The 26101-nt window shown below is 43.6% G+C and overlaps 1 protein-coding gene across 2 annotated transcripts in view; it reads right to left on the minus strand.

Annotated features, from left to right (window-relative positions):
• ADHFE1 (alcohol dehydrogenase iron containing 1) overlaps positions 1-18176 on the minus strand; it is a 56042-nt gene extending 37866 nt beyond the window's left edge. The window contains exons 1-2 of one of the 2 annotated variants that reach the window (XM_075828299.1): positions 18093-18176; positions 1212-1310 (exon numbers count right to left, since the gene is read on the minus strand). In XM_075828299.1, coding sequence (XP_075684414.1) covers positions 1212-1267 — 56 coding nt within the window. In that variant the 5' untranslated portion in view covers positions 1268-1310; positions 18093-18176. Of the gene's footprint in view, positions 1-1211; positions 1314-18092 lie in introns of both variants that reach the window. The other variant, XM_075828298.1, reaches the window with a different exon arrangement.
• Positions 18177-26101: the final 7925 nt, after the last annotated feature.

A 26101-nucleotide genomic window follows, 5' to 3' on the forward strand; every position in this document is an offset into this window, starting at 1 on the left:
CTTCACACTAGTCCATTTCTTTGTTGTTTGTGTGTGTGTGGTTAAAAAAGTAATTTTCTACTGATATGAAGCCAACATATCCAATAAAGTCCAAGTGCAGGTTCCTTTCTGGAGGCATGGCTGGTCTGAAAGGGGTTCAATTTATCAGAATGCTGAAATCCACAGCCTTGGTTCTGATAAGAGATTTCAGCAGCTCGATCAGCAGCCATGCTCTTTGCCACAGGAGTCTTTCGTCTAAGTTCAGGCTTCCTTTTTGGAGTCATGACTGGTATAAAAGGGGTTAAATTTATGAGAATGCTCAAATCCAGTATAGGTACAGTACGTTTACAGCGAGTAACACGGAGAGGAAAGAAAAATGGCTTAGTTGTTATGGAAACCTGGTCTAAAACTGTGTGTATGTGAGTGAGGCTAAGAATGAGGGACCTGCGAGCTTCTATTGGCTAATACAGGTCATCTGATGTGATATGGAGGAAGGTCCTTGATGTGGAAGCCAGAGGTGCCATATTTGCTTTTGTGAATATGTTGAGAACGGTAGGTCCTAGAGAGCTGAAACCTGTTCTAAACCTTCAGAAGCACGCGATTTACTTATGTGCCAAATTTGGTGCAGATTGGTCCAGTCCTTTGGCCATGCATAAAGAACAGACAACAGAAATTCATTTTTACATATATGTGTATATATATATATATATATATATATATATATATATATATATATATATATATATAGAATCCAAAAATCAGGCAGCACTCCAAGGTATAAGCAAGGTAGAAAAAGGTGCTTTATTGGTCCATATACACACGACGTTTCAGCTCAACACAGGAGCACCTTTTTCTACCTTGCTTATACCTTGGAGTGCTGCCTGATTTTTGGATTCTACTACAGCAGGTCTGTTAGCCCTGACCTGGGCAGGTCGGCACCCACCTACGATTTACAAGGCTGTGCGGCTGACATTGTATTTGGACTTTTATATATATATATATATATATATATATATATATATATATATATATATATGAGAGAGAGAGAGATTATGTGATACCCTCCACTTTTTTCTTGCACTATGTTTGATGAATCTCCCCCACAATTCAGAGTATGTGATGTATTTGTATTGAACAGATCTGTATGATGTAATTGGGACAAAAAAGTAGAGCGTCCAAGCAGAGTGCTCTTTCTTATCGTTAAAAATAAATGTTTGAAATGAAAAACTTACGATGCTCTGTGCAGTTGTCTCAGGAGGTGAATCACTTTATCCCGTCCAGCAGCCATTATATCTTACAGACAGGGCTGATATGAGCTCTACCCGGGTGTACTGCTGAATATAAGAGAGTCATTAAAAATACAGACCCATCATTACACACAGACTATTGTAAAACAAACTGTCTTCAGATGACTATGCATTCCCAACACCACTGTGCTTAATATAAAATGAAGGATTAACACTCGTTGTTATAACACTAATCTTCAGGCCTCAAAATTGTATCTACAGATGTAGCAATCTTTTACTTGACTCTAGCGCGTTAAATACACAGTGGAAAGAAACGTTAAAGCGTTAAAGCTGAGTAAAACTACACAGCTTATCCGCCCCGGTAGCCACAGGGAATTCTGCCAGCAAAACCGCACCAAATAGTGGCGCAGGTTTCGTGAGGCATGTCCGCTGCGGGAATCCTGCAGGGAAAAAAAAGTTTAGACTTGCCCCGGCCGTAGTCCTGGTGACGCATCTCTCTCTTCTGAACGTAGCCCCGCCTCCTGGGATGACGCTATAGACCATGTGACCGCTGCAGCAGTCACATGGGATGAAACGTCATGACAGGAGGCGGGGCTGCGCTAAGAATAGAGGATCGCGTCACCAGGACTACGGCCGCGGCAAGTCTAAACTTTATCAATTTAAAAAAGTACCTTTTTTTTTTTCTCATTTGTGATTTTTGCGGCAGAACCGCAGCATTTCCACAACAGAGGAGCAGCGATTCTGCAGCATAAATTGACATGCTGCGGCTTAAAAAGCCACACTGCAGGTCCATTTTTTTTGCAGCGTGTGGATGACATTTGTTGAAATCTCACCCACTCGGCTGCGACTGTAATACTCTGCGGATTGTCCACAATAAAATGTGTTGCATAAAATCCACAGTGTTCATGCCTAGTGTGCTCCTACCCTAAGGCCGGATGCACACGAGCGTGTGCTTTTTGCGCGCGCAAAAACCATGGCGTTTTGCGCATGCAAAAGGTCCATAACAGCTCCGTGTGTCAGCAGCGTATGATGCGTGGCTGCGTGATTTTCACGCAGCCACCATCATTATGACACTGTTTGTATGTTTGTAGCACGTGGTGCATTTCTGTTTTCATTCATAGTTTATACGGCTGCAGAAGTGCTGGGCGTGACTTTCACGCACCCTTTGACTTCAATGGGTGCGTGATGCGCGAACAATGCACAAATATAGGACATGTCGTGAGTTTTACGCAGCGGACACACGCTGCGTGAAAATCACTGACAGTCTGCACGGTCACGTAGAGTAACATAGGTCCGTGCGAGGCGCGTGAGAATCACGCACGTTGCACAGATGTATTACACGTTCGTCTGAATAAGGGTATGTTCACACGACAGCGTCCGTAATGGCTGAAATTACGGGGATGTTTCCGCCTGAAAACATCCCCGTAATTTCAGCCATAACGGCATGTGCAGGCGCTTGGAGTCAATGAATAACGGCTCCAATTACGCCCCAAGAAGTGACAGGTCACTTTTTTAACGCGGGCGTCTATTTACGCGCCGTCATTTGACAGCGGCGCGTAAATATACGCCTCGTGTGAACAGACAAACGTCTGCCCATTGCTTTCAATGGGCAGATGTTTGTCATCGCAATAGAGGCGCTATTTTCGGACGTAATTCGGGGCAAAAACGCCCGAATTACGTCCGTAATTAGTGCGTGTGAACATACCCTAAGCCCTAACAATAAGGCCCAGTTCACAGAGTTTTTGGGCCTTGATATTGAATCGGACACTGCGTCAGAATCAGCACCAAACAACTTCCAAAACCGCCTCCCATTGATTTAATCTGAAATCAATGGGAGCCAGTCGCAGAAAAAAGGAAAAGCAGCATTTCCTTTCTTGCCGCGGTTCCGCCTCTGACCTCCCATTGAAATCAATGGGAGGCAGAAAATGCATTTTTCGCTGCATTTTTTGTCTGCTGTCCTCAATCGCCGCGGGCAAAAAATGCGGCAAGATAGTGTGGGCAGGTCAAAATCTACCTCAAAATTCGGTGCGCGGTTCCAGGCGGTCGCGGGTGCGCGGGCGGGCGGTCGCGGCTACGTGCGATCGCGGATGCGTACTCGCGGACGCATGCGCGTACGGTCGCGGGTGCGTGCTCGCACGCGCGGGAGTTTGCGAGTGCGCACGCGTGGGAGTTTCCGGGTGCGCGCGATCGGTGTTTGACGGCCCCCATGACGAGAGGGGGGCCCGGCAGCTCACGACATTCTTTTGGTGAAAAAAACGGGCCCCATTGCAGGGGCCTGTTTTTTTTCCTACCAAAGGCAAGTCGCGGCAGTTGCCGGGCCCCCCTTTCAATTAGGTTTGGCCGGGCCCCTCACATCAGTACCCCTAATACCCCCTGATGGCGGCCCTGGGTAGCATGATAAAGTGCTGGATGGAGTACCGTTAACAGGCGGTGCCACGGTAGGGGGGCCCTGAAAATTTAGCTGTATGGGGCCCCGAAATTCCTGATGGCGGCCCTGTCTATATACTATACAGTTCTCTATAGAGTAGCAGGCAGCAGTAGAGTGCAGGGAAGAGAATGTGATGCGCTCTGCTGCTGTCCGTGTGTACAGAGGCTCTTGGGGAGAAGAAGCCTCCGTCCGTCGCCACATCCCTCTCACCCCCCTTTATATACACTATGGAACCGGCGGCAGCAGATATGATGCGCTCCGCTACTGCCCACTTCATAGTGTATATAGAGGTGCTGTAGAAGAAGCCTCTGTCCGGCGCACTCTCCCTGCACCCCTCTATAGTCACTATGGAACCGGTGGAGGCAGAGCACAGAGAACATGATGCACTCTGCTACTTTTGGCTCCATAGTGTGTAGAGGCACTGTAGAAGAAGCCTATGCCCGGCGCATTCTCCCTGCACCATCTCTTCCCCTCTATATTCACTAGGGAACCGGCAGAGGCAGAGAATATGATGCTCTCTGCTACCGCCCGCTCCATAGTGTATATAGAGATACTGTAGAAGCTTCCGCCCGGCACCGACATCGCCTGCACCCCTCTTCACCCTCTATATAGCCTGAGGCTGTCATCTGCGGCCCGCAAACACAGAGCCGCTAGTATAGGCTGTGCTCCGGGACTCTGTGGAATCCCCTGACCTCACTGTCCATACATGAACAGTGATGTCAGGGGCTTTTCCAGCGCTATTAGCGCTCTGCCCGAGACTCCGGCTCTGGGGTTGCTCCTGATATCACTGTGCATATATGTGGATAGTGATATCAGGAGCAGAGCTGGAGTCCCGGGCAGAGCGCTAGGGTTGCCCCTGACATCACTGTCCATTTATAGACCGTGTTGTCAGGGACAGAGCTGGAATCCCAGGCAGAGTGGTAGAAGCGACTCTGCTCCGGGACTCCAGCTCTGGACAAGCCCCTGACATCACTGTCCATATATGGACACTGATGTCAGGGGGTTCCCCAGAGTTCTGGAGCAGAGCCTATACTAATGCTTTTCTCTGGGACACCGGCTCTGGGGTTGAACCTGACATCACATTCCAGTCCAGGAGGATCCCCTGACATCACTGTCTATGGACAGTGACGTCAGGGGCTCCTCCAGCAGAGGAATCCCCGGCCAAAGCGTCGGCAACTCTCTGGCTGGCTCTCTGTAGCAGTATCTAGAGGGCAATGTGGCAGTATCTATAGAGGGCACTGTGGCATTATTTAGGAGGGGTGGCATCTACAGAGGGCACTATGGTATTATCTGGTGGGGTGTGAGGCATTATCTATGGGTGGGTGTGTGGCAGTATCTACAGAGGGCACTGTGGCATTATCTACAGAGGGCACTGTGGCCTTATCTACGGGTGGGTGTGTGGCAGTATCTACAGAGGGCATTGTGGCGAAAACCATGGCAAGAAAGTGCAGGCAGGTCAAAATCTGCCTCAAAATTCCTGAAGAAATTTTGAGGCAGAAAATACTCTGTGTGAACAGGGCCTAACAGCTCGCGCGCCGGCTGTAAAGGAACTGCAGGTTATTATAGCTCTAAGTGTACTAATATAATGTACAGCTCCCACAAACACCCCAGTAGGTTATGAGATATATATATATATATATGTATATCTATCTATCTATCTATCTATCTATCTATCTATCTATGTCCAAAAATAGGCAGCACTCCAAGTCAAAGTGAAAAAATATTGCTTTTAATAGCCCTCGTGCAACGTTTCGGCTCTACATAGGGAGCCTTTTTCAAGCAGCCGAAACGTTGCACGAGAGCTATTAAAAGCAATATTTTTTCACTTTGACTTGGAGTGTTCCCTATTTTTGGACATATATTGTAAGATTTGGCATCTTGATTGGGTTCCCAAGGCGCGCACCCATCCATATTCTAAGCTGGTGCTGCTGGACGTATATATACACACAAATACATACAGAGAATCCACAGTCCAGCAGTACAGGTGGCTCTGTGCATATATAGAAAGCAAAAAGCAGCACAAGGACCTGGGGTTTTTCGGATTGGCTGGCTGTTTAGGTGCATGATGGGAACTATGGGAAGATTGGATATTGCATACAGTATTGGCAAATATAACACAAAGTAAAACAGACCCCTAGCAACTGGCCAGAATCAGGAAGTGTGAGAAAATAGATGTGGACTGTTGCACAACGAAAAAAAAGCTGCAAAAAAGGTACTTGGAAGTTTCAAAAAATTACTAGGAGTAATGTATTCACATAGAGTGACATAATAGCAGTTTCATTTTTATTTTTTTTTGGACGAAAGTTTAGTTACGCTTTAACTTGACTTTGTCCACAGTAAACACAACTCTGGGCAAAGCCAGTGTCAGCACCGGGCAAACCTAGACAGATGCCAGGGCACACTGGACTTAGGGGGCCCATGGTGATGGTCTATGCTTGTTAAACCATAGGTGGCAGTAGACAATGGGGCACACTGTGACATTGTTGCCCAACAACCCACATAAACCTGGAGCCAACCCTAACTCTTGCAATAGTGAAATCATTAAATAATAAGTAATTCAGTAATACATCACAAATACTAAATGCAGAATGTTTGCCATATTATTGTTTTAAAAGGCCCTGAATAAAAGTCTTGTTTCCAGAACCAGTAAACAAATCAGAATTATACTAACCGATGGAAATTAGATGGCATCAGTCAAATCCAGACTATGATAGGGAATAGATAGTGAAGGACTAGAAGTGGTGGTCTCACCTTCCTAGGACAACCAGTGATATTTATAGACCGCTAATACCAGTGCTGGTTATTAATGATCGTCACTCAATGGGCTTGATCAGAACATTCTTATTTACCTACAAACACTTTATGGATCTACCTATTGCGGGTTTATTACTATAGTTTAGACTAGTGTTATTACAGTATTTACACCATAAATCTGACATGTGTCATTTTATGTGCTAGTAACGCTGGAATGCTTTTGCCTATCCAAGCGATTCAGAGATTGTTTTCTCGTGACATATTGTACTTTATGTTAGTGGAAAAATTTGGTCAATAAATTCATAGCTTATTTGTGAAAAACACCAAAATGTAAAGAAAATGTGCAAAAATAATAATTTTTCTAATTTTAAATGTAATCTACTTGTAAAACAGATAGCAATACCACACAAAATTGTTTCTAATTAACATCCCCCATATGTCTACTTTATATTTGGATTGTTTTTTGAACATTATTTTATTTTTCTAGGACGTTACAAGGCTTAGAACTTTAGCAGCAATTTCTCACATTTTCAAGAAAATTTCAAAAGGCTATTTTGTCAAGGGCCAGTTCGGATTTGAAGTTGCCTTGAGGGCCTTATGTACTAGATAGACCCCATAAATGACCCCATTTTAAAAACTGCACCCCTCAAAGTATTCAAAACAGCATTCAGAAAGTTTATTAACCCTTTAGGTGCTTCACAGGAATTAAAGCAAAGTAGAGGTGAAATTTACAAATGTAATTTTTTTACCGAAATTAATTTGTAATACATTTTTCCTGTAACACAGAAGGTTTTACCAGAGAAACGCAACTCAATATTTATTGCCCAGATTCTGCAGTTATTAGAAATATCCCACATGTGGCTCTAGTATGATAATGGACTGAAACACAGGCCTCACAAGCAAAGGAGCACCTAGAGGATTTTGGGGTCTCCTTTTTTGTAGAATATATTTTAGGCACCATGTCAGGTTTGAAGAGGTCTTGTGGTGCCAAAACAATGGAATCTCACCTCAAGGAATTTATCTAGGGGTATAGTTAGCATCTTGACCCAACAGGTCTTTTGCTTTATTTATTGGAATATGTCTGTGAAAATGAAAATCTAAAAAAAATATAAAAAAATGTCATTTTTACAAGTAATAAATAATAAAAAGCACCCCAAAACTTGTAAAGCTATTTCTCACGATTACGGAAATATCCCATATGTGGTAATAAACTGCTGTTTGGACCCACGGCAGAGCTCAGAAGGGAAGGAGCGCCATTTGGCTTTTGGAGCGCAGATTTTGCTTGGTAATAGCTCTGTTTGGGGTTTTGCTGGTATTTCAGTTTATAATGTGGTGGCATATGTAAGCTAGGCAGAGTACATCAGGGCATAATAAGAGGATATAATCATGCAGTAAATAAATAATAATTCATAGATGTGTGGCCGGTGTCGCACTGATACACTACCGTTCAAAAGTTTGGGGTCACCCAGACAATTTTGTGTTTTCCATGAAAACTCACACTTATATTTATCAAATGAGTTGCAAAATGACTAGAAAATATAGTCAAGACATTGATAAGGTTAGAAATAATGATTTTTATTTGAAATAATAATTTTCTCCTTCAAACTTTGCTTTCATCAAAGAATGCTCCATTTGCAGCAATTACAGCATTGCAAACCATTGGCATTCTAGCTGTTAATTTGCTGAGGTAATCGGGAGAAATTTCACCCCATGCTTCCAGAAGGCCCTCCCACAAGTTGGATTCGCTTGATGGGCACTTCTTGCGTACCATACTGTCAAGCTGATCCCACAACAGCTCTATGGGGTTGAGATCTGGTGATGCGCTGGCCACTCCATTACAGATAGAATACCAGCTGCCTGCTTCTTCCCTAAATAGTTCTTGCATAATTTGGAGGTGTGCTTTGGGTCATTGTCCTGTTGTAGGATGAAATTGGCTCCAATCAAGCGCTGTCCACAGGATATGGCATGGCGTTGCAAAATGGAGTGATAGCCTTCCTTATTCAAAATCCCTTTTACCTTGTACAAATCTCCCACTTTACCAGCACCAAAGCAACCCCAGACCATCACATTACCTCCACCATGCTTGACAGATGGCGTCAGGCACTCTTCCAGCATCTTTTCAGTTGTTCTGCGTCTCACAAATGTTCTTCTGTGTGATCCAAACACCTCAAACTTCGATTCGTCTGTCCATAACACTTTTTTCCAATCTTCCTGTGTCCAATGTCTGTGTGCTTTTGCCCATATTAATCTTTTCCTTTTATTAGCCAGTCTCAGATATGGCTTTTTCTTTGCCACTCTGCCCTGAAGGCCAGCATCCCGGAGTCGCCTCTTCACTGTAGACGTTGACACTGGCGTTTTGCGGGTACTATTTAATGAAGCTGCCAGTTGAGGACCTGTGAGGCGTCTATTTCTCAAACTAGAGACTCTAATGTACTTGTCTTGTTGCTCAGTTGTGCAGCGGGGCCTCCCACTTCTCTTTCTACTCTGGTTAGAGCCTGTGTGTGCTGTCCTCCGAAGGGAGCAGTACACACCGTTGTAGGAAATCTTCAGTTTCTTGGCAATTTCTCGCATGGAATAGCCTTCATTTCTAAGAACAAGAATAGACTGTCGAGTTTCACATGAAAGCTCTCTTATTCTAGCCATTTTGAGAGTTTAATCGAACCCACAAATTTAATGCTCCAGATTCTCAACTAGCTCAAAGGAAGGTCAGTTTTATAGCTCCTCTAAACAGCAAAACTGGGTTTTCAAATGTTTTCTAATCATCCATTAGCCTTCTAACACAGTAAGCAAACACAATGTACCATTAGAACACTGGAGTGATGGTTGTTGGAAATGGGCCTCTATACACCTATGTAGATATTGCATTAAAAACCAGACGTTTGCAGCTAGAATAGTCATTTAGCACATTAACAATGTATAGAGTGTATTTCTGATTAATTTAATGTTATCTTCATTGAAAAAAACTGTGCTTTTCTTTCAAAAATAAGGACATTTCGAAGTGACCCTAAACTTTTGAACGGTAGTGTAAATGGTGCCCAATCTTATCCGCTTTTGGACACTGCACAATTTCTGTCGCTATATTCTGAGCGGCAGAACTTTTTTTAACTTTTTCTCCACCGGAGCTGTGTGAGGTCTTATTTGTTACGTTACAATCTGTAGTTTTCATTGGTACCATTTTAGGGTACATGTGATTTTTTGATCACTTTTTATTCGATTTTTTTGGCAAGCAAAGTGATAAAAAAAAAACACACATTTTGACAATTTTTTTTGTCTTTTTTTTTTTACGGGGTTCACTGTGCTCTATAAATGAAATTTTACTTTATTCTGCAGGTCGGTACGATTACGGCGATACCATATGTATATAGTTTTTTTTATGTTTTGTGACGTTTGCACAATAAAATCACTTTTCTTTAAAATTATTTATTTTCTGTGTCACCATATTCTAAGAGCCATAATTGTTTTATTTTTCAGTCAAGAAAGCTGTGTAAGGGCTTGTTTTTTACGGGACGGGTTGTAGTTTTTATTGGTATTATTTTGGGGAACATGCAAATTTTTGATCACTTTTTATTCTATATTTTGGGAGGGGTGATGACCAAAAAAATAGTGATGCTAGTATAGTTTTTAAAAAAAAATTTGCGGTGTTCACCGTGCGGGAAAAATAACATTATAGTTTTATAGTTGGGGTCGTTACGAACGCGGTGATACCAAATATGTGTACTTTTTTAATGTTTTATTTTTTTTTCCTATAATAAAAGACCTATTATAGGAAAAAAAGCATTTTAATGTTTTTGGAGATTATAACTTATTTTTACTTGTTGTACTTGAAGACCTGCAGCACTGATGGCTGCTATAATACATTACACTACCTAGGTTGTGTAACGTGTTATAAACTGTCAGTGTGACGTTAACAGTCACACTGACAGGAAGCCTATGAGGACCAGCTGGTCCTCATAGGCTTCCGTGAATGGCAGCACCCGCAATCGGTCCTCGGGAAAGTTTGTTGCAGCAACAAACTTTCCAGTTTGTTTCTACAACAAACTTTTCCTGCGATCACATGATCGGGACCTGAACCAATCAGGTCCCGGTCATGTCTCCGGGACGAGAGGCAGGGGTGAACAGCGCGACCCGGGTGTCAGCACTACCCTTAGACACCCTGATCGCGCTTTTAACACCCACTGTGAATTCACGTCGGCGCTGCACAGATCCCAGCATGCGCCGACGTGAATTTACTGTGGGGGCGGTCAGGAAGCGGTTAATACCGGTGATCGTATTCTCTGCAGCTGAACCAATCGGTTCGGCTGTCAGAGAACAGGTTGCTGGGGAGCCGCAGACACTGACCCAGCCGGCGTCCGAGCGCTTTTCACAGCGCTATGCCTGCTGGAACAGTGATCTGTATATTCACGCCCTGGCTGCACGGGGTATGTGCGAAAAGGACGTTTATGTACAGATTGTCGGCATGAAAGGGTTAATATGTAAATGTAGCCCATTGTTCTGGTTCCACCTCTGTAAACTTGAAATACAGATGCCATTCATCATTTATAACTATCCATTGTCATATTAGATTTGAAGCCAATCCGATGACTTATCACAACTTTATAAAAAGACATTATGGAACTATGACAAATGCTTAAAGGATTGTTACAATTTATAACATTTATCTGATTTTTGTGTCTATAGAAACATGTATAGAAATTCTCAGAGTAGCTCCGCGGTATTCTTATTGCAGACACTTATAATAAAATGAAAAGGGCTCGCAGGCCTGGAATTAGATAAATATGGAGACTATAGAATAGGGGCAGTGAACAGTCAATGAGGTGCTGAAATGTCGCACCTCCAACACATATTCATGTCCTTGGGACCGTCTGTATTAGGGTCCAATGTTACAGCACATTTTCTATCATAGAGATAAACTTGTTAGTAGACTGATACCAGGAAAAAAATTTGGGTTTGGTACGGATACCCTAGAAACTAGCGTAAGTTATGGTGCAAATTTATAGCAGCTGTAGATTTTCATTTCTGTTGCACGTACAGCCAAATATATTAAGAGGTGTGCCCTCCTTAAAATATTTGGCGGGGCGCATGCGCGAAGCTCCACGAACAGGACGCACCTGATGTGAGCTCCGCTCCGGCAGCACTGATTAAGCCGTATTAGCGCTGTTTTACACAGCTCCTTCGCAGCCAAAAAGTCCGGTAATGTGCAGTATGACCCGGACCAACAAATCAAAGCCTCGGGGACCGGCAACTCCTGCTCCTTCACAAACTATACTGGAGATATTCCGCACCACGAGGCAATCCATCATGGCCGACCCGGCCGCAGCTCAGGTCAGTGAGAGTTCGTCAGCGGCGGATACATCCCTGCCGCCCTCACCTTCAGCAACCACAACTCACACTGACACTGATGATTTATTCAGGAATATTGCAGCATTGTTCCGAACGGAACTAACACAGGCGGTGGCCGAATTTTCCCGCCAAATACATGAAGTGGGCCAACGAGTCTCTGACATAGAAACTCGAGCTGATGACATGGTGGATGCTCTGGAGACAGACCGCAGGGATATTGACACACACGCAGCACAGTTGGAGGCACTGGAATTGAAATTAGAAGACCTTGAGAATAGGTCCCGGAGAGGGAATCTGCGGGTCAGAGGCCTACCGGAAACCGGTACAGAACTGGAACCCACTCTCACCACACTGTTTCGTACTCTCGTAGCTCAGGCTACCATTGATTTATTTCGGATGGATAGGGTTCACAGAGCCCTGACGCGACCACGCAACCCAGATCTACCACGTGATGTGATCCTGAAGTTTCATTATCCAGAGGCAAGAGATCAGATCCTAATGGCGGCACGGAATCTCTCACCCCTACCGGGTATGCCACCCTCAGTTCACTTGTATGCAGACTTGGCACCCTCCACACTCCAACGTCGGAGAGAAATGCGAGACATCACTCAAGCTCTACAGACGGCCCAGGTCCGTTACCGATGGGGATTCCCCTTTTCTCTTAACTTCCAGGTGAACAACAGAACCTATGTGGTTAAATCGCAGGTAGAGGGTCGAGATGCCTTACGTTGTGCTGGACTCCCAGTGGTCCCGGTCTCAGCTCTCCCGCCCAGACCTCAACGACCAACTAGGACCTGGACGCCCGGGCCGAGAACCTCGAACCCTACTACTAGGCTGCCCGATTCCCGGGGGCTAGGAGGACACAATGTATAAGGATCCTCTTCTTCCGCTTGGCATCCAGATGAGTATCATGCCCTATGGGGAACTACATTATTTCTGTATGCTCCGCCTTATCTAGGCTATAATTGCTATTTCTTGTACCAAGGAACTTTCCGGCTAGATCCTATCACCAGACTTAGTGCTGCTGGCCACCATGCCGGTCTTTTTTGTGAGAATTGCTGTAGCAGAGATGTGCACCCCGGGAGGCACTACCTGTCTGCGGAATACTCCACAGAATAGTTGGACACTTGTCCGTTGTTTTTTGTTTAATTTGTTTATTTCGCGCTCTATGCCATATATGAGCTTATGTGCGAAAAGTACCAGTCACTTACTCCTGCTTCACTGTATGCCTAGTAATTCTCTGCTCTGTGTAACTGCCGGGCGTATGCCACTCCCTTCCCTGTACTATGTGTAGAGTACTAAGTCATAATGTGAGGGGATTCAATTCCCCACAGAAAAGGAGAAAAGGAGAAAAGCATTTCTCTCCTATGTTAAGCATAACCCCGATATTATTTGTTTGCAGGAATCCCATTTCACACCTATGTCTCATCCTAAATTCTTTCATCCCCGGTATACTACATTTTACTCTGCTACATTTCCCTCTAAATCACGCGGAGTGGTCACCTTAATTAAGAACAGTTTTCCTATCCAGGTCACTGAGACTATAGTAGACCCCCAGGGCAGATTTGTGATCATACTAGGTGTGTTATATGATAAAGTCCTATGTATAGTGAATTCTTACGCTCCAAATGAAGACCCGCTTCAGTTTTTGACGGGTTACATGATACCTTACTCACTGTACAGTACCAACACTTGATATGGAGTGGGGATTTTAATTTTGTGATGAACACTACACTAGACCGTTCCTCGCCCGCTCCCTGTAGACGCACTCGTATTCAGGCGGCTTTGATCAATAAGATTCTGGGCTCGCTTTCTATTGCAGATACTTGGAGAGAATATAATGGGGCGCAACGGGGCTATACATACTTCTCTCCGGCGCATCGTCTATACACCCGGATCGACATGATCCTGGCCTCAACTAACTCCCTCCCCTTATTGGCCTACTCTAGACATATCCTGTCTGCCTGGTCAGATCATGATATAGTTCTAGCTGAATTAGATTTTTCCAAACGAGGCACCATGCCCTTCTCCTGGAGGCTCAATGAGTCACTCTTATCTAACCCTACGGTTCAGCTCCAGATTCAGACTGAACTCTCTCAATACTTTATGGATAACTCCACTCCTGATGTTAACTCACATACTGTGTGGCTTGCCCATAACGCATTTATAAGGGGCAGGATAATAGCAATGGCTTCTCGTTGTAAAAAAGAACGGTCTCAGGCCCAAAATGCCCTTGAAGCTAAACTGGCCCGACTGGTGGCGGCCAATCAACGAAGTCCTTCCTTATATCTCATTCGTGCTATTAGAGATACCAAGTTCCAGATTGATATGTTACTGACCAACAAGACAGAAAAAGACCTTAGATGGACTCAGTCAAAATATTATAAATGGGCCAATAAACCAGATAAACTTATGGCCCAACAGCTTAAGGCTCGACAGCGAATCAATCAGGTGTTTTGTCTCCAATCACGCCCGGGACAGACCACCTCTAACCCGGACCGTATTCATGAGGTCTTTACCAAGTTCTACCAAACTTTATATGCCAACCCCTCTCCCCCTTCTGAGACTGCGGTGAGGGATTTTTTAGCCTCTGTCAATATCCCTCAACTTTCCGAAACGGATATTGAATTTTTGAATGCCGAGATTTCGAGCGATGAGGTGGAGGACACTATTAAAGAGTTGAAATTGGGGAAGGCCCCGGGACCCGATGGATTCACGACCCTATACTACAAAAAATTCTCCCAACAGTTAGTCCCGCATATAGTAAGCTTTTGTACGGACCTGATGAAGGGTCGCCCCATGCCTACTGAATTTCTTTCCGCCATGATTACAGTTATTCCCAAACCTAACAAGGACCCCTTGCTGGCAGGTAATTACAGACCGATATCATTACTTAACCTAGACACTAAAATATTTACTTCTATTCTAGCCAAACGATTGAACAGGTATATGCCTCAATTAATTCATAGAGATCAAGTAGGATTTATTCCAGGACGGGAAGCACCTGATAATGTTAGTAAAATCCTCAATACTATACATTCAGCCAACGCCATTAAATCCAAGATGATCCTTCTAGCATTAGACATCAAAAAGGCTTTTGATAGCCTTTCCTGGGAATACCTATTTAAAGTATTAGAAAAGGTGGGGATTGGGGGTCCCTTTCTTCGAGCTGTCAGGACAATATATCACAACCCTGAGGCACACCTTAAATTACCAGCTACCACACTTCATCCTATACGCATTCAGAGAGGTACTAGACAGGGCTGTCCCCTATCGCCAGCTTTATTTGCACTTGCTATGGAACCGTTAGCGGAGCTCATTAGATGTAATCCAAATATTACGGGACTGAATGTTCGTAATAGGGAACAAAAGTTAAGTCTCTTTGCTGATGACCTCATCCTCACTCTCACTAAGCTGTTAACTTCCCTCCCGAATCTGATTGCGGCTCTCGGCTCCTTCTCCGCAGTCTCAGGATTACGTGTGAATCAATCTAAATCGGAGGCCCTGTATTGTAACGTCCCACCTTCCCTGAAAAAACTGATAGAAATACATTTTGGCTTCCACACCCAAAACGCAATACCTCCCCTACTTGGGCATAGCTTTGACCCCCTCCCTTGATACACTGTACAAATACAATTACCCACCGTTATTTAAGACTATTAGGGCTGATATGGCAAAGTGGACTAAACTTCCGATTTCTTGGGTGGGTAGAATTAATGCGATCAAAATGGTGACCCTTCCCAGATTACTCTATTTATTTAGAACCCTTCCTATCCCCCTTCAGAAGGGTGATCTGCAACTCCTCCAGAAAGACATTTTTAAATTTATTTGGAACAATAAACGCCCCAGGATATCGACACGTGTCATGATGTTTCATAAAAGAGTGGGGGGGGCTCTCGGTTCCCAATATGCTAAACTACTACAAGGCAGCTAGGGTGGCTCAACTGTTGCTAACACATCTCCCGCCAGATAGGGCACCGATGTGGGTCTCATTGGAGGCGGCTCAAATTACACCCTATTCATGGGGCGCATTGATATGGATGGTATCACCCCCACCGACCACGTTAAAGAATATCTCCCTCCTTTCATATCATTCCCTAATCCTATGGCGATCAGTTAGATTCCGACATGGGCTGCAATCCCGATGCTCCCCGCTGCTTTCTATATTTGGAAATCCGGGGTTTCCCTTGGTCTTCAGAGCTCAAACTATCGCTGGTGGTATTCCAAAAACCTAACAAGAATTCATGACTTCATTAGGGCTGACCATCTGATTTCATATCCACAATTCAATGAGGCCCATACCCCCCCTGTCCCTGAGCGGTATAGGGCTATCCAGATGTTTTCTTTTATGCACAAACTACTTCCCACCCAAACGAATATGTCTTACACCCTTTTGGAAAAAATATTACTCTTCTCACCCTCTCAACTGGGTTTGTTATCTATGGTATATAGTATTTTTAATACTCCACACCCCGATACCAAATTACCGTATATGTTGAAGTGGGAGGAGGACATGGGTATCGCGCGCTCACCTGCACAGTGGAGACAATGCTGTGACACTATTAGTAAGGGTAGCTGGCAGGTATCCTTGGTTGAGACGTCCACGAAATTGCTACATAGAGCATATTACGTCCTGGCAAAACTCCACGCCATATATCCAACGGTCTCGGCCGGGTGTTTCAGAGGATGTACCTTGGATGGTACTATGTACCTTATATGGTGGTCTTGCCCACGAATCTCAACTTTTTGGTCGGGTGTCTGTACTTTGATCTCTAATATCTGCCAGTTTACTGTCCCAAAACAGCTTCCTACATGTCTACTGGGAGTAATTCCTCCCAGAATGTCGAATTCTAAATTTAAGCTTGCCCAGTTTATATTCCTAGCGGCTCGAATCCATATAGCATCCAAGTGGCGTACAGCTGATCTTGATATCTCTATGGTTATTAATAGAGTCAATCGCATAGTTATATTTGAAAAACTTGAGGCTGTGAGAACTGATTCACTCCACCTCTATCGTGCGGTGTGGAACCCATGGCTTTCCTCCCCTCATTCACCCGACTTTCGGTATACTATTACCCTATAATTTGTGATCCAGTACTGTGACACTAGGCTCGCTCTATAGTCACATGACTGATATGTGTAATTTTATGGCTCAGTTGGTTGGTTTATATTTTCCCGGCCTTTGTCCCTCCAAATCCCTTATTTCCCTATAAATGTCTCCCTGTTTGATACAAGCACTTTCTACTGTATCTTCCTGCGCGAGGATTGATTAAATGTAATTGTGTATCACATTTCTGAACCGATATACCAATAAATACCTTTTGAAACTAAAATATTTGGCGTATTTTCCGGTGACATAAGTTAGTTTAAGACTGGCATTTGACACGCCAGTCTTAATATATTTCCCCACTATATAGCCATTATTAACATCTCAGTCTGGAGACTTGCTGAACACATGCTATATCTCTGCATTTTGGGGGGCACGAAAATGTCTGCTGCCATACATGAGCCTTATTTGTAGAAACATAGGAAATGTGCCACTATTTCTGTTGTATGCCTCAACCCTTTACTACATCCATTAGTATTCTCACCACATCTTCAAAACCAAGACAATCCTGAATTTATAGCCTTAGTAACCAGAGGTAGTCACACACATAATGCCCCTTAATTGATTCAAATAGTAGTGCCCTCAGTAGAGTGTCACCAAACTAGAACCACATAGAACCTACTCAGTAATGCCAGCTTGCAGCTATTCCTTACTGCTGTATCCATGAAGACATATAAGTAAAATAGTAGTGCCAAACCAGAAGAGTCCACATCATTGTGCCAGCCACAGAATTACCCATAATATTGTGCCAACCACAGCAGGTTACTGCTATAACAGTGCCAATACAATTATGCCAGCATGAGCAGTGCCCATTTAGCACTACCAATAACGCACGTATCACCTCTATGGTTCTACATTGACAAGGACTTGTTTGCCATTGGTTTAGGTAGCCGGTTGTGTGTTGTGTGTAGCCCCTAAACCACCCGTTACAACGTTGCTACCTCTTTCAATGTCAATACTACGTCAGGCAAAGAAACTGTTGCTTATCAAAGTAAATTGATATATTACATAGATAGAAACTCCGGCACGTGGAGTGGTCATACATATAATACCACTATCACGCCATTTCTTCATGTAGTTTACATTATTTCTTACATAGTTTCCTCTGTGCTGTCCTTCCTTTAAGTCATACTTGAGCTTGTATACTATCTGGTTTTAATATGCATTAGTTACGACTTTACATTGTAGTTTATAACATTGTATCAGAAAAAAGGAGACAGAACGCTGACAGGAATACCTTAGACAAAGGTTGTGATTGTGGGCATAAGACAGGACGGTAAATCCTGATTTCTCGTCCCTCTGCTTCACTGGAAAGCACGGTCTTTCCCAGCATGCAGTGGTGCTGTTTTCTCACAGGCAGTAATGTGATCCTTTGTACACTCCCTCCCATTCTAGGCCACTGCAGGGATATATACTTAGTGCACATTCCCATGTATACTGCCATGTATACTCTCTGAAGTAATCGCTTATGGAACAGAATGGCTCTCCAAGATTAAAAAGCGGTTCTGATAAAAAAAAGAAAGAAAAGAAAACAGAGACACAATAGAGATTCTGCTCTTTTTAACCCCTTGATGACCAGGCCTATTTTGGCCTTAATGACCAGGCATAGTTTTTTTTATCTTCGCATTCCAAGTCATAACTTTTTTATTTTTAAGTCGACAAAGCCGTATGAGGGCTTTCGTTTTGAGGGAGGAGTTGTATTTTTCAATGGCATCATATTTGGGTGCATATAATACATTAACTTTTATTTAAAAAGAGAACTGTTCCAGTATTGTTTTTAGCCTTTAAATTTACGCTGTTCAATACGCGGCATGAATAACATGTTAACTTTATACTATGGGTCGGTATGATTCCGGCGATACCAAATACATATAGGTTTTTTATGTTTTACTACTTTTGCACAATAAAAACACTTTTAAACAAAATTAATTTAATTTTTGCATCGTCGAATTTCAAGAGCCATAACTTTTTTTTTTTCATCGATGTAGCCGTATGTGGGCTTGTTTTTTGCAGGACGAGGTCCAGTTTTCATTAGTACTATTTTGGGATATGTGGGACTTATTTATTAACTTTTATTATATTTTTTTGAGGGGAATGGGAAAAAAAAAACCCCTAAATTCTGCCGGTTTCTTGACATTTTCTTGTGCGGCGTTCACCAAGTTTAATCAATGTGTTAAATTTATTGTTGGGTCATTTCGTGTGCGGCGATACCTTATACGTGTGTTTGTTTGTTTTTTTTACACCTTTTCCAAATAAAACCACTTTTAATGGATTTTTTTATTATTTTTACCGTTATCTTTTTTATAACTTTTAGGCTGGATTCACACGAGCATGTTACGTCCGTAATGGACGGAACGTATTTCGGCCGCTAATCCCGGACCGAAGACACTGCAGGGAGCCGGGCTCCTAGCATCATAGTTATGTACGACGCTAGAAGTCCCTACCTCGCTGTCCCATACTGTAATCGTGTTTTCAGTACAGGACAGTAGTTCCACGGAGAGGCACGGACTCCTAGCGTCGTACATAACTATGATGCTAGGAGCCCGGCTCCCTGCAGTGTGTTCGGTCCGGGACTTGCAGCCGAAATACGTTCCGTCCATTACGGACGTAATGTGCTCGTGTGAATCCAGCCTAACTGTTTTTTTCAGTCCCACTAGGGGACTTTATAATGCGATCTTCTGATTGCTCATATATTGCTTTGGTATACTTATTACTCTGGCACTGCATCATAGGCATACAGTCAGAGGCGTAACTTGGAAACACTGGACCCCATAGCAAACTTTTGATTGCCCCCCCCCTGGGTACCCCTATAGACTGTACCATACAACCCCCTCCTGTAGACTGTGCCATACACCCCGTCCGCCTGTGAACAGTGCTATACACCCCCGTTGTAGATAGTGCCCCCACAACCCTTGTATTTAGCCCAATATATGACCCACAAACAAACAAAATTATACGGACCTTCGCCCCGTTCCCCCGACGAACGGAGCAGCTCAACGCCGATTGGAACCTTGCCTAGGCCAGTGTGATCCAGTGACGTCATCACACCGGCCCGCGCAGGGATCCTGACCCTGTACCGGATAGGCTGCAGACCGAATGTGGCCTGTAGCCTATGGCAGAGCAGGGGGGGGGGGGCTCGTCCCAGGAGGCGGCGCAGGCCTCCTCATTCTGCGGGCCCCGTGGCAGCCGCTATGGCTGCTACAGCGGTAGTTACGCCACTGCATATAGTCATGGCTGTCCCCCTGGCTGCCATGGCAACCCGTCGGCAGATGGTCACTATTGACTGCAGCATTTAAGGGGTTAAACTGCCAGGATTGGAGATTTCTCCAATCCCAGCTGTTGCAGCGGGAGCTCGGCTATCAGTCAGCTGGTCTCCTGCGGTGATTGTGCGAACCCAGTTTCTGTGCCCGCACGATCACCATCACATACATGCTTGTCACAATGCGGGAAGGGGAGCGTTCCATTATGTTTCTGTACGTGAAAATGCGGGAACTGAAAAGTGTAAAGGTCCATTTATACTAACAGATAATTTGTCATATTCGAACGCCAAAGAGTGATAGTGCACAATAAGCTCTTAATAGGTCTGGGCAAATATGACCTAAATCAAAATAACGATTAATTAAACATGTAACCTCGATTACGATTTAGGCCACACCTCTTTTTACGTGTCATGCCCCCTATATGCATGCCACCCCATTGAATTAATATAGTTCCTATAAACCTGCTGTATACTACTCTATATAATATACGCCCCGACTCTGCCCCCCACACAGTATAATACCCCTATAGTGCCAAAAAACAAAAATAATAAAATACACACTCCCCTAACCCTGTTCCAACGACAAGTGGAGGAGTTCCCGCTTCCGTGTGGCTCGGCCCATATTTTCAGATTGCACTGGACTTCTGGCATATATCGGCGTTTCAGGCATCCTAATGGTCCAGTGTCTTCAATGCCCACCCCATTTACATGTTTAGCCTCAATGCCCACACGCCATTGCAAGCAGACAGTGCCCTGCCCACCCCCAATGGAATATACACGGATGGGGAGTGTTATATACAGGGAGAACGGCAGGCTGGTATATACCGGGATGATGAGGGACCCTGCATATTACCCCATCATCCCTGTATGCAACCCCCATAACCCCTCATATATACTAGATATCCCCATCATCCCTGTATACAGGGATGATGGCTAATATACAGGGATTTTCTTCCCAATTAAGTGCCCAGACCTACCTCTTAGGGTATGTGCACACACACTAATTATGTCCGTAATTGACGGACGTATTTCGGCCGCAAGTACCGGACCGAACACAGTGCAGGGAGCCGGGCTCCTAGCATCATAGTTATGTACGACGCTAGGAGTCCCTGCCTCGCTGCAGGACAACTGTCCTGTACTGAAAACATGATTACAGTATGGGACAGTTGTCCTGCAGCGAGGCAGCGAGGCAGGGACTCCTAGTGTTGTACAGAAGTATGATGCTAGGAGCCCGGCTCCCTGCAGTGTGTTCGGTCCGGGACATGTGGCCAAAATACGTTCCGTCCTTTACGGACCGAACATGCTCGTGTGAATCCAGCCTTATTGTTAATAGGTGTAGCAAATGAACGACTAGCAATAAACCGCTCAAGCAGGAGCTCATGACTACGCCACACTCATTCCTCCTAGGGCCTATATCCCGCTGCAACATTTAAAACGTAAGTTATCTTAAATCACTGAACTAAATGTGTAACTACTTTATGCTGCCCTCAGGGGGACAGCAGAAAGTCAGTGACAGGTTCTCAAACGATTATTGAGACAATGATTTTGTGTGTAATTGAAGATCTCTCATAAATAGTTTTAGCCGGATTCACACATCGGGTACTTGTGCACTAAAATTCTGCATCAAATTACAGTACAATGTAAATGAAGGCGGATTTAACCCCATTCACTTGGGCCTTGCTCACATTAGCAGCAAATCTGCACTATATTTCAGGCATTTTTTATGCCAAAACCAGAATTGGAAACAGTAGAGTAGACCTTCTTTTATAAATGTCTTCTGTTTTCATACCTGGTTTTGGGTTAAAAAAAAAAAATACATACAAACTTTCCAGCCAATCTGCAGTGTGAACAAGGCCTTCAGAGTAAAAACACTGCAGTGGATTCTAAACATGCTGCAGATTTTCAAAACAGCCCCATGTTCTATCTGTTGCAGAAATGCAGTGGATTTTCATTATGGAATTCAACCATTCAGATACAATCGGATTTCACCCATTGTAAGACGACGGTCACACAGGCCGATTACGCTGCGTAAAAAAGCAGCAGGGAATTCCGGCCGAAAAATGTAACCAAATTGTGGTGCAGTTTTTCCGCCGGTATGTCTGCTGCGGAAAACTGCACGTAAAAAGAACAAACAAAAAAACACATACTTCTCAGACGTCCTGCAGCCTGTGATTGGATGCAGCGGTCACATGGAATGAAACATCAACCTAGGAGGCCGGGCTGGACAAAGAAGTACAATATTCTGGGTAAGATTTTTTTGAATTTTTTCTGAGTTACGGTTTTCACAGTTTTTCCACCGCAAAACAAAACGCCTGCTATTTGATGTGGGTTTTACCTCCCCATTGAATTCAATGGGGAAAACCCACAACAAAAAAGCAGCGATTACGCATACAATTGACATGCAGCGGATGAAAAAAACACACGGCCGCTCAATTTCTGAGCAGTTTCTCCGCTTATCATTTACGCAGCACGTGAATGAGATTTGTTCAACTCTCACACTTTGCCGATGTGATTTTCCGCAATGAAATCCATAGTACTTACGCTACGAGTGAACTTACCCTAATGCATGCAGATTTCTAGGCTGGTTCAAGAGTAAAATAACGCCTGATTGAGGGCTTGTTTACACGAACGTGATATACGTCCGTGCAACGCACCCGATTTTCACGGGCGTCGCACGGACCTATATTAGTCTATGGGGCCGTGCAGACAGTTGCGTGATTTTTACGCAGCGTGTCCGCTGCGTAAAACTCACGACATGTCCTATATTTGTGCGTTGTTCACGCAAAACGCACCCATTGAAGTCAATGGGTGTGTGAAAATCACACGCACCACACGGAGGCACTTCCGTGGGACGCGAGTGATTCGCGCAACAGCTGTCAAACTATGAATGTAAACAGAAAAGCACCATGTGCTTTTCTGTTAACAAACATCCAAACCCCGTTCCCAGATCCTGCCATGGGGTACTTGACGTGTGACGTCACTCTCTGGCTGCTGTGTTGATCTTGAATTCTTTTCCGGGTATACGACATGTCACTTGTGATGTGCCCTGTATGGGCTGTTTTGTTGGAACGCACACGCTCGGTCCCTGCTGTTATCTCGAGAACAGCAGGGACTGCGCATGCAAGTTACGGGCTGTGCAGCAGAACATCCCATACACGGCACGTCACAAGTGGCGTGTCATATACCCAGAAAAGTATTGAAGATCAACACAGCAGCCAGAGAGTGACATCACCCGTCAAGTACCCCACTGCAGGATCTGGAAACGGGGCCACTTTGTAATTTATAAATGTAATATACTTACATTTTCCAAGCATTAGCACAGTCATTTTATCTCAGACAACCCCTTAGATGCCGCAGTAATTAATATTACCCCAAAAAAATATTTTTTAAAAATAAACATAAAAAAAATAAATAAAAAAAAGACACCTCTTGGAAGATAAAGACAAAGCACGAAATTACTTGGTTGTCAATACCCAAAATAGGCCAGTCCTTAACCCCTTCCCTCTTTGGCCACTTTTGACCTTCCTGACAGAGCCTCATTTTTCAAATCTGACATGTTTCACTTTATGTGGTAATAACTCCGGAATGCTTTTACCTATCCAAGCGATTCTGAGATTGTTTTCTCGTGACACATTGGACTTTATGTTACTGGCAAAATTTGGCCGATACATTCAGTATTTAATTGTGAAAAACACCAAAATTTAGCGAAAAATTTCAAAAATTAGCATTTTTCTCAATTTAAATGTATCTGCTTGTAAGACAGGCAGTTATACCACACAAAAATGTTGCTAACTAACATCCCCCATATGTCTACTTTATATTGGCATCGTATTTTGATCATCATTTTATTTTTCTAGGACGTTACAAGGCTTAGAACTTTAGCAGCAATTTCTCACATTTTCAAGAAAATTTCAAAATGCTATTTTTACAGGGGCCAGTTTAGTTGTGAAGTGGCTTTAAGGTCCTTAGATATTAGAAACCCCCAATAAGTCACCCCATTTTAAAAACTGCACCCATCAAAGTATTCAAAACAGCATTTAGAAAGTTTCTTAACCCTTTAGACGTTGCGCAGGAATTAAGGCAAAGTAGAGGTGAAATTTACAAAGTTCATTATTTTTTTCCAGAAATTCATTTTGAATCCATTTTTTTTGTACCACGGAATGTTTTACCCAAGAAATGCAACTCAATATTTATTGCCCAGGTTCTGCAGTTTTAGGAAATATCCCACATATGGCCCTAGTGTGCTACTGGACTGAAGCACCGGCCTCCGAAGCAAAGGAACACCTAGTGGATTTTGGGCCTCCTTTTTATTAGAATATATTTTAGGCACCATATCCGCTTTGAACAGGTCTAGTGGAACTAAAACAGTGGAAACACCCCAAAAGTGACTCTATTTTGGAAACTACACCCCTCGAGGAATTTATCTAGGGGTGTAGCAAGCATTTTGACCGGCCAGTTTTTTTGCAAAAATGTTTGGAACTAGGCCATGAAAATGAAAATCTACATTTTTTCAAATAAAATGTAGGTTTAGCTAATTTTTTTTCATTTCCAAAAGAACTAAAGTAGAAAAAGCACCACAACATTTGTAGAGCAATTTCTCCCGAGTAAAACAATACCCTACATGTCGTAATAAACGGTTATTTGGACACACAGCAGGGCTTAGAATGGAAAGAGCGCCATTTGGCTCTTGGAGCTCAAATTTAGCAGGAATGGTTTGCGGAGGCCATGTCGCATTTGCAAAGCCCCCTAGGGGACAAAACAGTGGAAACGCCCAACAAGTGACCCCATTTTGGAAACTATACCCCTCGAGGAATTTATCTAGGGGTGTAGCAAGCATTTTGACCGGCCAGTTTTTTTGCAAAAATTTTTGGAACTAGGTCATGAAAATGAAAATCTACATTTTCTCAAATAAAATGTAGGTTTAGCTAATTTTTTTTCATTTCCAAGAGAACTAAAGTAGAAAAAGCACAACAACATTTGTAGAGCAATGTCTCCCGAGTAAAACAATACCCCACATGTGGTAATAAACAGCTGTTTGGACACACGGCAGGGCTTAGAAGGGAAAGAGCGCCATTTGGCTCTTGGAGCTCAAATTTAGCAGGAATGGTTTGCGGAGGCCATGTCACATTTGCAAAGCCCCTGAGGGGACAAAACAGTGGAAACCCCCAACAAGTGACCCCATTTTGGAAACTATACCCCTTGAGGAAATTATCTAGGGGTATAGTGAGCATTTTGACCCCACAGGTTTTTTGAAGAAATTATTGCAAGTAGGCTGTGAAAATGAAAATCTAAATTTTTTCAAATAAAATGTAGGTTTAGCTAATTTTTTTTTCATTTCCACAAGGACTAAAGGAGAAAAAGCACCATAAAATTTGTAAAGAAATTTCTCCCGAGTAAAACAATACCCCACATGTGGTAATAAACGGCTGTTTGGACACACGGCGAGGCTGAGGAGGGAAAGAGCGCCATTTGGCTTTTGGAACTCAAATTTAGCAGGAATGGTTTGCGGAGGCCATGTCGCATTTGCAAAGCTCCTGAGGGGACAAAACAGTGGAAACCCCCAACAAGTGACCGAATTTTGGAAACTACACCCCATGAGGAAATTATCTAGGGGTGTAGCAAGCATTTTGACCAGCCAGTTTTTTTACAGAACTTATTGTAAGTAGGCCGTAAAAATGAAAATCTACATTTTTTCAAAGAAAATGTAGGTTTAGGTATTTTTTTTTCATTTCCACAAGGACTGAAGGAGAAAAAGCACCGCAACATTTGTAAAGCAACTTCTCCCGAGTAAAACAATACCCCACATGTGGTCACAAACATCTGTTTGGACACACGGTAGGGCTCAGAATGGAAGGAGCACCATTTGGATTTTGGAATGGTTTCTGGGTGTCATGTCATATTTGCTGAGCCCCTGTAGTACTAGTACAGTGGAAACACCCCAAAAGTGACTCCATTTGGGAAACTGCACCCCCTGAGGAATCATCTAG

The sequence above is a fragment of the Rhinoderma darwinii genome, chromosome 5 (genome assembly GCF_050947455.1).
Source record: "Rhinoderma darwinii isolate aRhiDar2 chromosome 5, aRhiDar2.hap1, whole genome shotgun sequence".
NCBI classification, from domain to species: domain Eukaryota; kingdom Metazoa; phylum Chordata; class Amphibia; order Anura; family Rhinodermatidae; genus Rhinoderma; species Rhinoderma darwinii.